The sequence below is a fragment of the Podarcis erhardii genome (genome assembly GCF_964252035.2).
Source record: "Podarcis erhardii genome assembly, chromosome: 12".
NCBI classification, from domain to species: domain Eukaryota; kingdom Metazoa; phylum Chordata; class Lepidosauria; order Squamata; family Lacertidae; genus Podarcis; species Podarcis erhardii.
This window is the reverse complement of record NC_138513.1, coordinates 9,394,728-9,407,232: the sequence shown is the minus strand read 5'-3', so window position 1 is coordinate 9,407,232 and position 12,505 is coordinate 9,394,728. Positions and strand designations below refer to the sequence as shown.

At 40.7% G+C, this 12,505-nt stretch overlaps 1 protein-coding gene across 10 annotated transcripts in view; it reads left to right on the top strand.

Annotated features, from left to right (window-relative positions):
- KMT2C (lysine methyltransferase 2C) overlaps positions 1–12,505 on the top strand; it is a 133,196-nt gene that overhangs the window by 88,762 nt on the left and 31,929 nt on the right. For 9 of the 10 annotated variants that reach the window (XM_081834102.1, XM_081834104.1, XM_081834105.1 and 6 more), the window contains 10 exons: positions 1,912–2,010; positions 2,369–2,416; positions 5,424–5,561; positions 5,704–5,736; positions 5,822–5,947; positions 6,967–7,105; positions 7,341–7,555; positions 7,824–7,897; positions 8,747–8,929; positions 9,931–11,922. In XM_081834102.1, coding sequence (XP_081690228.1) covers positions 1,912–2,010; positions 2,369–2,416; positions 5,424–5,561; positions 5,704–5,736; positions 5,822–5,947; positions 6,967–7,105; positions 7,341–7,555; positions 7,824–7,897; positions 8,747–8,929; positions 9,931–11,922 — 3,047 coding nt within the window. The remainder of the gene's footprint in view (positions 1–1,911; positions 2,011–2,368; positions 2,417–5,423; positions 5,562–5,703; positions 5,737–5,821; positions 5,948–6,966; positions 7,106–7,340; positions 7,556–7,823; positions 7,898–8,746; positions 8,930–9,930; positions 11,923–12,505) is intronic. The other variant, XM_081834108.1, reaches the window with a different exon arrangement.

Below are 12,505 nucleotides of genomic sequence, written 5' to 3'. Positions count from 1 at the left end.
TATACCAGCTTGTATGTTTTTGTTTCTTTTGGTAAGGGCTACTTGAAGAACAGAGTTCTTAAAAGCAGGAATTTTGGGTGGATTAGTAGAAGGACAGTGCTTAGGGAAAGTATTTTGAATAATTTCCTTAGCTATCTTATTAATTAGTATTCTCAGTAAGTGTGTTCTCTGCTGCTGAGCTATGGCCCTTCTGGCAGTTTACAGTTCCTATAGGTTTCCAACACTGTTGGAAAGGGTGGAATTGTACTCAAATCTGATAGCTACATTGTCTTGTCAGCAGATGGCAGCAATTGGACAGTGGCTCTTGAGTATACTCTCTCATTATAGTGACAAGAATCCCCTGATTTACCAAAGAGCTCATGTTTCTGAAGCAGTTCAGAAAATTGCTGGAGTGCAGATGGTATAAAACCAAAGATTATGAAGCCTGGGTCAGGACAACAGTGGCTGACATTACAGTCTATGTTTATTATATGGGGAAGGTGTTATATGGATCCAAGCTGTTTCAGCACAGGGGTGAGGAACATTTTTCAGCCATAGGCCACTTTCTGGCACCTACATGCCAGTGGTAAGGCCAAAACGAAAGTGCATGGGCCTAAAGTACTGCAGGAGCTGGTGTGCCCACATAAATGTATTACACACACCACATAATTATGCTGCACACACATTCATATATGCAGGATCTCACTCTTTTTCACACATACACACAAATAGGCCTTATCAGTCTTAATTGCCAAAGAGGGTGATCCTCACAGAGATTGCATGGTTAACCCTTCCCTTCCTAGCTGCCCCCTTTGTGAAATCCATCCCCGCACCCATAGCAATTAGGCTTGAGTAAAGCCTTCCACTGGTACGGCTGTTTTCAAGCCTAATTACAGTGAAGGTTGTTTCCAGAAGAGGATCACAGCTGTGATTCCCTTCCCCCATGGCCCCCTGCACTGCAATTAAGCTTGGGAAAAGGATTCTGTGGGCTCCAAATAGGAGGCTTTTTTCAAGCCTAAAATCTGTAGGGATAGCTGGGGAGGAGGTGGGGTGCTATGGGTGGGCTGTATCCTACCCATGGCCTGCCAGTTTCTTGCTCTGATTTAAGTCATTGTAGGCCAATTCCCAAAGTGTTAAATGGTGTTTCAACTGTTTACTTAAATTTGAGCTTTCTGTTTACAAATAAACATTCAAACCTCCTTTTCGTAAAGAGAAAATAAAAGAAAGGTGTCTGATTGGAGAAACACATACTCAAAATAATTCTTGTTAAAAACCCTTGAGCTCAGAGCAAATGGATAAATAACATGGGGGATCACAGTTGTTATGATTAAGGGCTTTTCCACACTGACCTAGTTCCACTCTTTCTAGGCAAGGACTAGTCACAGCTCATCACAGCTATCTGCCAATCACCCATTCCCACCACCCTTCTGAGTAATACCCCTCCCCACCTTCTCACTATATAGAAGGGTCTGGAAACTTCTGTTTCAGTGTATCTGAAGAAGTGTGCATGCACACGAAAGCTCATACCAAGAACTGACTTAGTTGGTCTTTAAGGTGCTACTGGAAGGAATTTGTTTTGTTTTGACTATGGCAGACCAACACGGCTACCTATCTGTAACTAGGCAAGGACTGTGATACAAAGTGCTGTGTCCAAGTGCCCTCCATTTTTTATTGCTCCAGAGCTTTCCCCTGGGGTCAAAAACCCACTCTTTAAATTCCAATCAAAACAAATGTCAGTCCACTGAAAACCCAAACTGACATTTGCTCCAATTTGGCTTTAAAGAAGGGTCATTGCGGGGAAAGCTCAGGGCAAAAAGACCAACCAAAACACACTCATATATGGAGCTTTAAAGCACAGACCTCTGCCTTGAAAGAGCAGAATAAAAGGTACATGTGGATAAGCTCATTGTGTAAAGCACCTGTTTTCTGTAGGTACCTCGGATGACCCATTAGCTGCCCTTGTGCTGAGCACTGATGATGACATACTTGGAATTCTTTCTGATGATTTAGTGAAATCTGGGGATCATTCAGGTACATGTATAAGTTCTTGTTGGTTTTGTGAAATTTGTCTTGATCTATAAAATCATCCTGTTCATGGTATTATGCAACTATTTATATATGTATTTGTTATACCATAAGTATGCTTCAGCAAGCAAAGGACTCTTTCTTATTTCTTGCTTTGATCAATAAATCTGCACTTTATTTTACTTTGCACTTTATTGATGTGGGGATAACTTTTAAAAATCTTGTTGGTGTCTGGCATTCCCATGTACTATTTTAGCATGCAGCTGTATATACTTTTGGTTTATATTCTTTCTTGCTTTTTCAGCCTCTCCTTTTCTTTCTTTCTTGTTATAATCATCCATTTTATCTGGTTTGGATCTTGTAGGTCTTGATTTATGCACTTTCCAGGTTGAGAGCTCATCCTCCCCTTTTGGTAAGGAAATAAACAGTGGGTGATTCATGGTTAGAAGTAGTCATCTTTCCTAGTGGTTTCGGCTGATTTTTTATTTTTGCATGTGTAAATATATTCCATGTCACTAAAAATGCTTTCATGTTTCACTATCTCTGTGTGCAGAGTCTTGTGCAATGTTAAATACCTGCCTGTGCAGTGCACCTAGTAGTGTTTCAGAATTTTGTTTTAAAATGTTGTGAATTGGATTTGTGAATTGGATAACTGGATTTGTGTGTGTGCCTTTCACAGTACAAAGTAACACGTTTCCTTCCTCCTGCACTATTTAAGTATGCTTTATAGAGCATCACAGTGATAGACTTGTTTTTAATTTAGTTTGTTGTATTATGAAAAGCATGAATAAAAAGTTAATATCAGTTTGGCCCTGGATGGACACTGCAACTTTGTCAAGCATAAAACACAAGGTTGGAGTCATTATTTGTAAAGATTATATAAGCTATTATCTCTTTAAGTATTATTTTTTGTAATGGCTTCAACATTGTATTTCCAAGTATTTAAATTCATATACTGCTAAATATTGTAGTTACTAAGTGGTGAGTAAGTGCTATAAGTTAAGTGTGTTTATGATACTAACCCATATTAAGTAACATTTGTATGTAGAATTCCAAGAATTCTATCATTCTTAGACTGGAAATTCTCAGCCACCTCATTCTAATATCCTACTCAACCACCACTCCCAGTGCCTATATCACCCATAAGGAGTAACCCACAAGAAGACAGAGAGGTCATAAATAATCTAGATAGCCTTGAGACAAGTTGACTAAAACTCACTCAGTTGAGCTTCAGCAACCATGACCATGTGCTGCTTAGCAATATACTGTTCTCTGGTGTTCACTAGCCAATCCAACACGAGGAAATACTTAGTTCCACCTCTCATTGGTGTGATGTGATGACAGGAACAAGTCTAGTATAATTATTCATCATTCAACAGAGCTTTTCCAAGTGGTTTAGGCCTTCTGCAGTTTGGCACAGTAGGCACAAAAGCATGCCTTGACATGTTTGCAAGGTTCTTCAAAGATAAGAGCCACTCACAACTACCATGATTTGGATGCCACAGTTAATGCAGATCAGCCAAGGGAAGTGTCCAGGACACCCATTTGGTCCAGAGATAGCCTTGCTTTTTTCAGTGGGGAGGAAGGAGGTCCTGTGCACGGGCAAATCATGTAGAAGGTGAAGAAGGTGGGAAACCCACCCTGGATCCTTCTGTCCCACTTTAATCTATCTCCTCTCTCTCACAACTTTGGGAGGCTTCAGTGGTCAGGGGTGTGTGGACTCTCTGGAACTCATACACATAGAGGAGGGAGAAAGGTTGTTTTCTGCTGCTCCAGAGAAGCGGACACGGAGCAATGGTTCCAAACTACAAAAAAAAAAGATTCCACCTAAACATTAGGAAGAACTTCCTGACAGTAAGAGCTGTTCGACAGTGGAATTTGCTGCCAAGGAGTGTGGTGGAGTCTCCTTCTTTGGAGGTCTTTAAGCAGAGGCTTGACAACCATATGTCAGGAGTGCTCTGATGGTGTTTCCTGCTTGGCAGGGGGTTGGACTTGATGGCCCTTGTGGTCTCTTCCAACTCTATGATTCTATGATTCTATGATTCTAACTCTTTGGGGTGTACTGAATAGTATAAGCTGATCTCACAGTGCTTCATTCTGTTCACTGGCTCTTAGTCCTTTCCAGGCTCAATTCAAGATGACAATTTTGAACTTTAAGACCCTTCATAACTTAAAACCAGGGCTCCTGAATCTTTCTCCATCTAGACCTTACTCAAGTGCCCCTTACAAGTGAGATGGGCAAGTGGCTAAGGGAGAGAGAGGCCTTTACAGTAGTATCACCCCAGCTATGGATTGACCTCCCTAGGGACGCTCACCTACACTTGCCTTGGTGTCATTTTGGTGCCAGGCAAATATCTTTTTTTAATTTTCCTATACTTTTTAATCTCTTGGAGCTTTCAGCTGTTTCTATTCTCAGCAACTGTTTTTATGCTGTATTTGTACTTTCATAGTATCATTGTTACTGAATGTTAAATTGTTTTATTTCCTGTTGTGAGCTACCCTGAGAATATTATTACAAGGTGACCTATATAAATACTGTGAATAAATAATGTAAGTAAAAAAAACACACCAGACAGAATCCAGATTTAGATCAGTTATGGAATAGATGAAGTACTATAGGTTCTAATATAGAGAAAGCAGTTCAGAGAGGAGATGGAGATGTACTTGGAAGAAGAGCCTGGAGGGAAGTCTCGCTTTTACTGTAATTGATGACAGACGCCATTCCAAGAAGTACAGAACCAGGAAGTGACTTGTGACAAAAAAAACTACTACTGTGTAATGTATAGGAGAAAAGGCTAAATAGAATGTTGTTTTTTGCTGAGCATCCCCAGAGCCAAAGGTGGAAAGAGACACAATAATGTTTCTGGCAAACCACACCTAACATCTAAGGATAGCGCCTTGGGCAGAAGCCCCCAGTGTATTCTTGGCTCTCTTTGGCAAATGTTCTTCTTCACTAGAAAAGGTAGTAAATTGCAGAATCTTCCAAAGAGGGTAGAGTCATCCATTTCTGCAGGCTGTTTTTGTTTCACCAGATTTAGACACCATATTAAGTTCTGTGTAAATGTATCTATATCAGTTCTAAAGAACATATTTCCCCCTTTAACTATTCCAGAGACGGTTTTGTAGTGTCCAAATGTTAACTCTTACCTGCTGATGAATATTTGCAAAGAAGCCTCTAATGTTAAAATAATCCAATCACTTGTTGGAATTGTTAAGTTCTTAATATCAGGAAAGGCTTATGATTCAAGATAATATTCAGTCAGGTTTGCAAAACCTTTGTTTCTTAGACCAAATGAGTTTTTTAGTTGGGTGTGTTATAGAAAAATATGCTTCAAATATATTTTCCAAGCAGTTGTTAAACTAGGCACCTCAGCTTATTGCTGGTCTTTTAGTTAAAACCATACTTTTCCTTCCATCAGCTGGACTAGATATTGGACCCATATCGGATGATCCATCCTCTATACCTCCACAAAGCGTCAGTCAGAGTTCACGGCCACTGAGTGAAGAACAGTTAGATAGAATCCTGAGTCCTGAACTGGACAAGATGGTCACAGATGGTAAATGTTTCTCTTATATCATTGCCTCATGAAGGAACTTTTTTTTAGATTTACTTCGTGCTTGGTTTTAATTAGTTTCAATTACCACAGTACACTGTACGTATATGTTTGCTAATGTTTCTGTTGATTTTACTTTGTTCAGGTGCTATTCTTGGCAAACTGTACAAGATTCCAGGTATGCTCTCTTTCTTTTTAGCATCATTTTATGAAGCTTACTAAATGCAACCATACCTTATATACTCACATGCAGTGTTTTGCAGAGCTGGGAGGAAAGGATGTTGAAGACCTATTTACTGCTGTACTGAGCCCTTCAGCTACTCAGTCAACTCCTTTGCCACAACCCCCACCACCGCCACCTCCTCAACTCATGCATTTGCATAATCAAGGTTTGTTTACTATCTTTTTTTGAAAAATAAAAATGCAGCTGCCAGCAATTCACGCACAATTCAGTCATTGTCACCCAGTTTTGTGAAAACTGGAAGCTAGAGTATTGGTTTTTAAAAAATTTTTATCAATAAAATTATCCTATAAGGGTGGATATGTTTCTTTTGATACAGCCTGTCTCCTATCTACCTAGGACAGTAGTGAACAACCTGTGGCCTGGCGGCTGCGTCCAACCCTCTGGTTAGAGCAGGGCCACTCTTCCTTTCTCTACCAAGTTGTATGTGTACGTGTGAGAGAGAGGTAGAAAGAGGGAAAAAAAGGTGGCAGAGAACATTCTTCAGTGCTGCAAATTCCATCCACTTTTGTCTCTTCTCTTCCCTGCCCCACAGTCGCTCAGCTCCTGGCAAATTCTCCCTGAAGAAAGGTATCCCTTGACAGATTCCCTGCCCCCACTACTTCATTGGTTCCCACCCCTGTACCCAAGGATGCTTGGCCAACATCTTTTCAGCTCCTCCTGTCTCCAGCCAAGGAATAAGGATCATTATATGTTCCTGAAACCAAACATTGTCTTCTGTACAGCATCCCAGAACCCAGAAAACAATGCCAAAACAAGGCTTTAGTCTGCAAAATAGCATGATGTGTGAGGCAGAGTTATTTGAGCTTAGTCCCTGGATGTTATCTTCTTTCAAAGTCTTCAAAACAGAGTAAAATTTTTGAATGTTTAATATTTGGTGTATGCAGAAAATGTCCCTTCAAATGGTTTAGTTTAGTACTGTGAAATAGTGAAGCAGAGTTTTAGTTTGCTTTACACATGCAAAGTACTACTATTACATTTTATTTTTCCTGAGTATTGGCTTTCAGATAGTAATCAGATTTTTAATTATGATATTTTAGATTGTTCAAGTTATTGTGCTTTATGGTATTGTGAGCCACCTTGGGTGGGCTGTGCCCTAAAAAGCCTGTATGTAAATAAATTACCATAAAGAAATATTATTTGTGTTTTCAACTTTTCTTTATAAAGGAGAGAATGCATTTTCAAGAGTTCCACTTATAAATGGCCTAATTGGACCAAGCCCCCATCTCCCTCATACAACTTTGGTTCCGGGAGGAGGTATAGGCTCATTTTCTACAATAGCACAGCCACCATACACAGACACAAGGTGAGTAAAATGGAATAATTTGATATATCCCCTACTTCAGCGTAGCTATAATGATATTCATTGAACCTATAATGATGCTAACAAGTTGGGCTCTCTGATTTCTCTTCTTCCTGGGTTTTAGAGTAACCAAAATTATTAATAATTTTGAGGTGTTACTAATTTGTGTGTGTTTGTTGGAATAATGTATTTCCGTATACTGAAATGAACAAATCCCTATTTTGCTTTGCTTTGCCAGGGATAAGAATACAGCATTTAATGCGGTGATGAATGATCCCACCAGTTCTTGGGTTCCGTCTGCTACACCACTGGATGGTGAAGGTGATACCATGTCTAACGCGCAGAGAAGCACTCTTAAGTGGGAAAAGGAAGAAGCACTTGGTGAAATGGCAACTGTAGCACCTGTTTTGTACACAAATATCAATTTTCCAAATCTAAAGGAGGAGTTCCCAGGTTTGTTATAAATTGTAAAATCATAAAATTGGAAGGAACCTTAAAAGTAATCTTATCTGATCCAACCTCTTGACAGTACAGGAAGTCCACTGAGTTAAACCTTGCATTACAAATCTGTTAGGCACCAATCTTATTTCATAAAGTTCAGCTTTTCTGAATTCTGAAAAAGGCAACAGTTTCATGTTTACTGTTTACTGATGCATTGATGATATTCCTACTCAATGCAAAATAACAAAATCTTACTCCTTTTTCTCCTCTGCATTCTCAGATTGGACTACAAGAGTGAAGCAAATTGCTAAATTGTGGAGGAAAGCAAGCTCACAAGAAAGAGCTCCATATGTGGTAATGAGTATTTGCCATTTTTGTTGAAACAGAAAAAAATGTTATGTCTCTGATTTCCATTAATTAGTCTAAAAGTATTTTAAGTTTTAAAACTGCTATAAAGCACACTGCTTCTGCAAAGTGCGTTTTACATACATGAATTTCAGTTAGTTTTCTTAATTTACTTTTTATGGATTTGGGCCTAATTTCTTCTGACTGCTCTTTTGCATCTCTAAAAACCTAGTGTTGAATTTACATACTAAACTTTTTAAAAAACTGACAGGATGATTTGATCCTCTGGAAAAGTAAAGATCATGAACATCACCCGGAAATTAATTCCTATAGCTGTTTTTAAATGATTAAACTGATTATATTATTAACCGAAGTGATGTCTGGTTTTTTTTTAAAAAAAAAATTCCCATTTGCTCTGTTTAGTGTTTACAGTGGTTAGCTGGATTTCGGATATTGTCCCAATTCTCTTCATATGTTTCATGAAATAGTGAAGCTGCTATTGGTGCAAAACACATGGATAGGACTCTTTTTCTTGTACTGTTTTCAATGTGTTTGTGTGTGTGTTTGTTTTGCTAACTGCACCTTTGATATGACATAGGTGCATTAACCTTACTTTGTGTGTCTAGGAAGATTAGTAGTTCACAGGTACCATAAGACTCTTTGTTTTTGCTACAACAAACAAACATGGCTACCTTTCTGGAAATGTAACCGAGGGTGTCCTAGTTTCCTATTTCCTATGTGAAATTTATTCAAACCCTGTAAACCGTTTGTGGGTTTTGTGTTGGTAATAAAGAATGGCATTACTTCCAATATCAGTCTAAAGAAGTCTAAAAAATTACATGTGTGCTTGTTTTCCAGCAAAAAGCCCGAGATAATAGAGCTGCCTTACGGATCAACAAAGTGCAGATGTCTAATGATTCCATGAAAAGGCAGCAGCAGCAGGATAGCATTGATCCAAGCTCTCGTATCGACACTGAACTCTTTAAGGACCCATTAAAGCAGAGGGAATCAGAGCATGAGCAAGAGTGGAAATTTAGACAGGTGTGTTGCATTTGGTCTTTGATTCCCCCTTTTGTCTAGTACAGCTGTAGAAAGAGCTGCCCTTAATTAACTTCAGATGCTAGGAAAGGAAATAGTAGTTTATCATATACTTTGTATATGGGCTGTGTACAGCAAGTATAGGTAGCCTTTGAAGTGATGTCTGCATAATCCTAGCACCTTAACTGAGAATTCTCAATTTGAAGTAACAAAAAGTGGGGCTTAAATTAAACTTCCTCCATTTGCTACCGTTTTGTGACTTGCTCCATCCCCGTACCTCCTCTATGTAGACTGGTAGGTCTCAGTAAGTTTTAGGCCCTCAAATTGGTCCTGTGGTTAGAAAGTTTAAGAAGCCCCCTATACTGCAAATGCCTGAAGAACTCAAAGCCATTTCATAGTTCAGCTTCTCGGTGAGGCACCACATGTATAGAAGGTAATTCTCAGGTCATGAGCATTTGTAGAGGCTACTCGTAACTATTACAAATGAATGAAGGATTATTTCCACATGGTGTTTCACAAGAAAGTTAGCAGGTTTTCCCCCACTAGTGAAATAAAATGTCATTTTGATAGTCAGTGCATTTAGCATATATAGATCAATGTATTGTGAGTTGCATGCTATGTTAGCTCATGTGCCAAGCCACCATAGGGATAATTTTGTGTGACATAAGAAACTCAAAATAGGACCTTTAAAAATAAAGTTCATGAGCCTCTGGTACTTTCACCTTGGATGGAATGTCCAAGAAAGTTATACAGTGTCCCTGTATCTTTTAACAGAGGTTGTCTTTCTTCTTCAAATTTAAGTATATATTCTCAGAGATCTGCACGTTTGATATTAGTCATCTGGAAGCCTGCATAAATAATATACATATTAGAAATAATTGGCCCCATATCCTTAATTTGTTGGAACTTTTCAAATGACCTTAAAATGTGCTTATGAGTTCTTTACTATTGTTTGATTTCCTGATAGTTATAATTCAACCTGGTTTTTTCCTTTCCTAAAACAGCAAATGCGTCAGAAAAGTAAACAGCAAGCTAAAATTGAAGCAACTCAGAAACTTGAGCAAGTGAAAAATGAGCAGCAGCAACAGCAGCAACTGCAACAACAACTTGGGTCACAGCAGCTTTTGAACCATTCAGGTTCAGACACACCTAGTAGTGGGATTCAAAGTCCTTTAACCCCTCAGACTGGCAATGGAAGTATGTCTCCTGCACAACAGACATTATATACAAAACAGGTTCCTGGTACCCCTACTTCTACACCTTCAGATGTTTTCTTAAAGCCACAGGCCCCACCTCCACCTGCGACACCAAATAGAATGCCTGTTCAAGATGCACATTGCCAGGCACCATCACAACAGATGTTTCCTCCTTGCTCCTCTACCAGACCACCTTCTCCTGTTGACCCTTATGCAAAAATGGTGGGAACTCCTAGACCACCACCTGTTAACCAAAATCAAAACTTTGTCAGAATAAATTCTGTTACATCAGTAGATATCTGTCCACCCCCTTCACCCCTATCCAGGCCAGCTCAGGCATCTGAATCAACAGGGAGCAGGCCATCACCTGTCAGAGATTCATGTTCTTTGTCTCCAGTCAACAGTGACCCTTATGCAAAAGCTCCAGATACACCCAGGCCTACAATGGGAACGGAACCTTTCTCCAAACCTTTGGGAATATCAAGATCACCTTTAATTGCAGAACAACCAGGGAAAGCATCTTTATCAGTGGCAAACAGCGACCCCTTTGCTAAACCACCTCCCAGAACAGATTCGTTTCAAAGGCCCCGGATGTCTCCTGCTGACTCATATGCACGCCCACCATTGACTCCCATTCCTGCTGTTGAGGGAAGTCCTGGCCTATTTAAAACTCCAATGCGCCCAACTCAGTCCCCACAAGATCCGTATGCTTCAATGCCACCAACCCCACGGCGCATGTCTGTGGACCCCTATGAACGGCCTGTTTTGACACCAAAGCCAGTAGATAGCTTTTCACACAATCCATCTAATGACCCATATAGTCAGCCTCCTCTGACTCCACATCCAGCAATAAAAGAGACTTTTGCCCACCCACAAAGAGTAGTGCGAAACCAGGGTGATTCTTTTTCTCAGTCTGGAACTATTTCAAGGGCAGTTGCTCAGGACCCTTATGCCCAGCCTCCGGGTACTCCTCGGCCTGTCGCAGATCCCTACGCCCAGCCTCCGGGTACTCCTCGGCCTGTCGCAGATCCCTACGCCCAGCCTCCGGGTACCCCTCGGCCTGTCGCAGATCCCTACGCCCAGCCTCCGGGTACTCCTCGGCCAGTTGCAGACCCTTACGCCCAGCCTCCGGGTACTCCTCGGCCAGTCGCAGACCCCTATGCCCAGCCTCCGGGTACTCCTCGCCCCACTGCTGTTGACCCATACATGCATCAGCCACTCACACCAAGACCTGCACAGACTGGAGACTTATTTGCTCAGGTTTCAGCTAATCAAAGGCATTCTGATCCATATGCCCAACCTCCAGGTACACCAAGGCCGGTTAGTAGTGATCCATATTCTCAACCACCAGCAACACCAAGGCCTGGAATTCCAGAACCTTACAGTAGACCAGCCCTAATGTCAAATCGTGATCCTTATCTGCAGGCATCACAGAACAGGACCTTACCTGGGACATTTGTAAGGCCATCAGATCCGTGTTCTCAGCCTCCAAAGCTATTGGGACCTGCTGTGACAGATTCTTTTAGCCATGCTTCAACAGCACCACCTTGTGATCCTTATGATCAACCTCCAATGACTCCAAGACCTCAGTCAGAAACTTTTGGAACCGCTCAGCTTCCCCACGATGTTGCAGATCAGCCAAGATCTGGATCAGAGGGGAGTTTGGGCTCATCTGCAAACTCTTCCATGAGCTTGCAGGGAAAACAGTTCCCCCTAGCTTCTTCTGGCCCAGTACCAACAGCTGGAGCAACAAATACGCCGACCACAATGTCTCAGGCAGATGCAGAAAAAATAAGACAAGTGAGTTTACTGTTGTTGAATAACGTGCTTGTGAAAACTATGAGATGCCAGAGTTGATGGAACTTATCAATAGCTTTTAGAAACATTGTGGCTGTGTTGGATCAGTAAATCGTTTTTTTTTATACTATAAGACGCAGCTATTTTGTATTCTGTCCTTTAACACTGTCTGTATCCTAGTGAAACCACTTCAGGGTTTAGTGGTGACTACAAAGCCCTGAACAACATACAACCGAGATACCTGAAGGAACACATATTCCTTTATTTTTCTTCCTCAGCTTTAAGAACTTCCAGGGAGGCCCTTCGGCTTGTCCCATCTCTTGAGGGGTACTCAGTTACATAAAATAGGATCTTCTCAGTGGTGACACCCCAATTGTAGAATAATCTCCCCCTCGAGATAATGGCTGGTGCGGACATTGTTTAGTGTTTTTAGCACCAGCCAAAAGCTCATCTCTTCCTTCAGGCTTCTGATGCAGAGAGGGGAACTGATTTTGTGGTATTAATACTGGAAGGAGATATGTGTTACTTATGTGCTTTTTCTATGTTCTTCTAATATTTTATTTACTGTTTGTTCTGTTTTGATGTT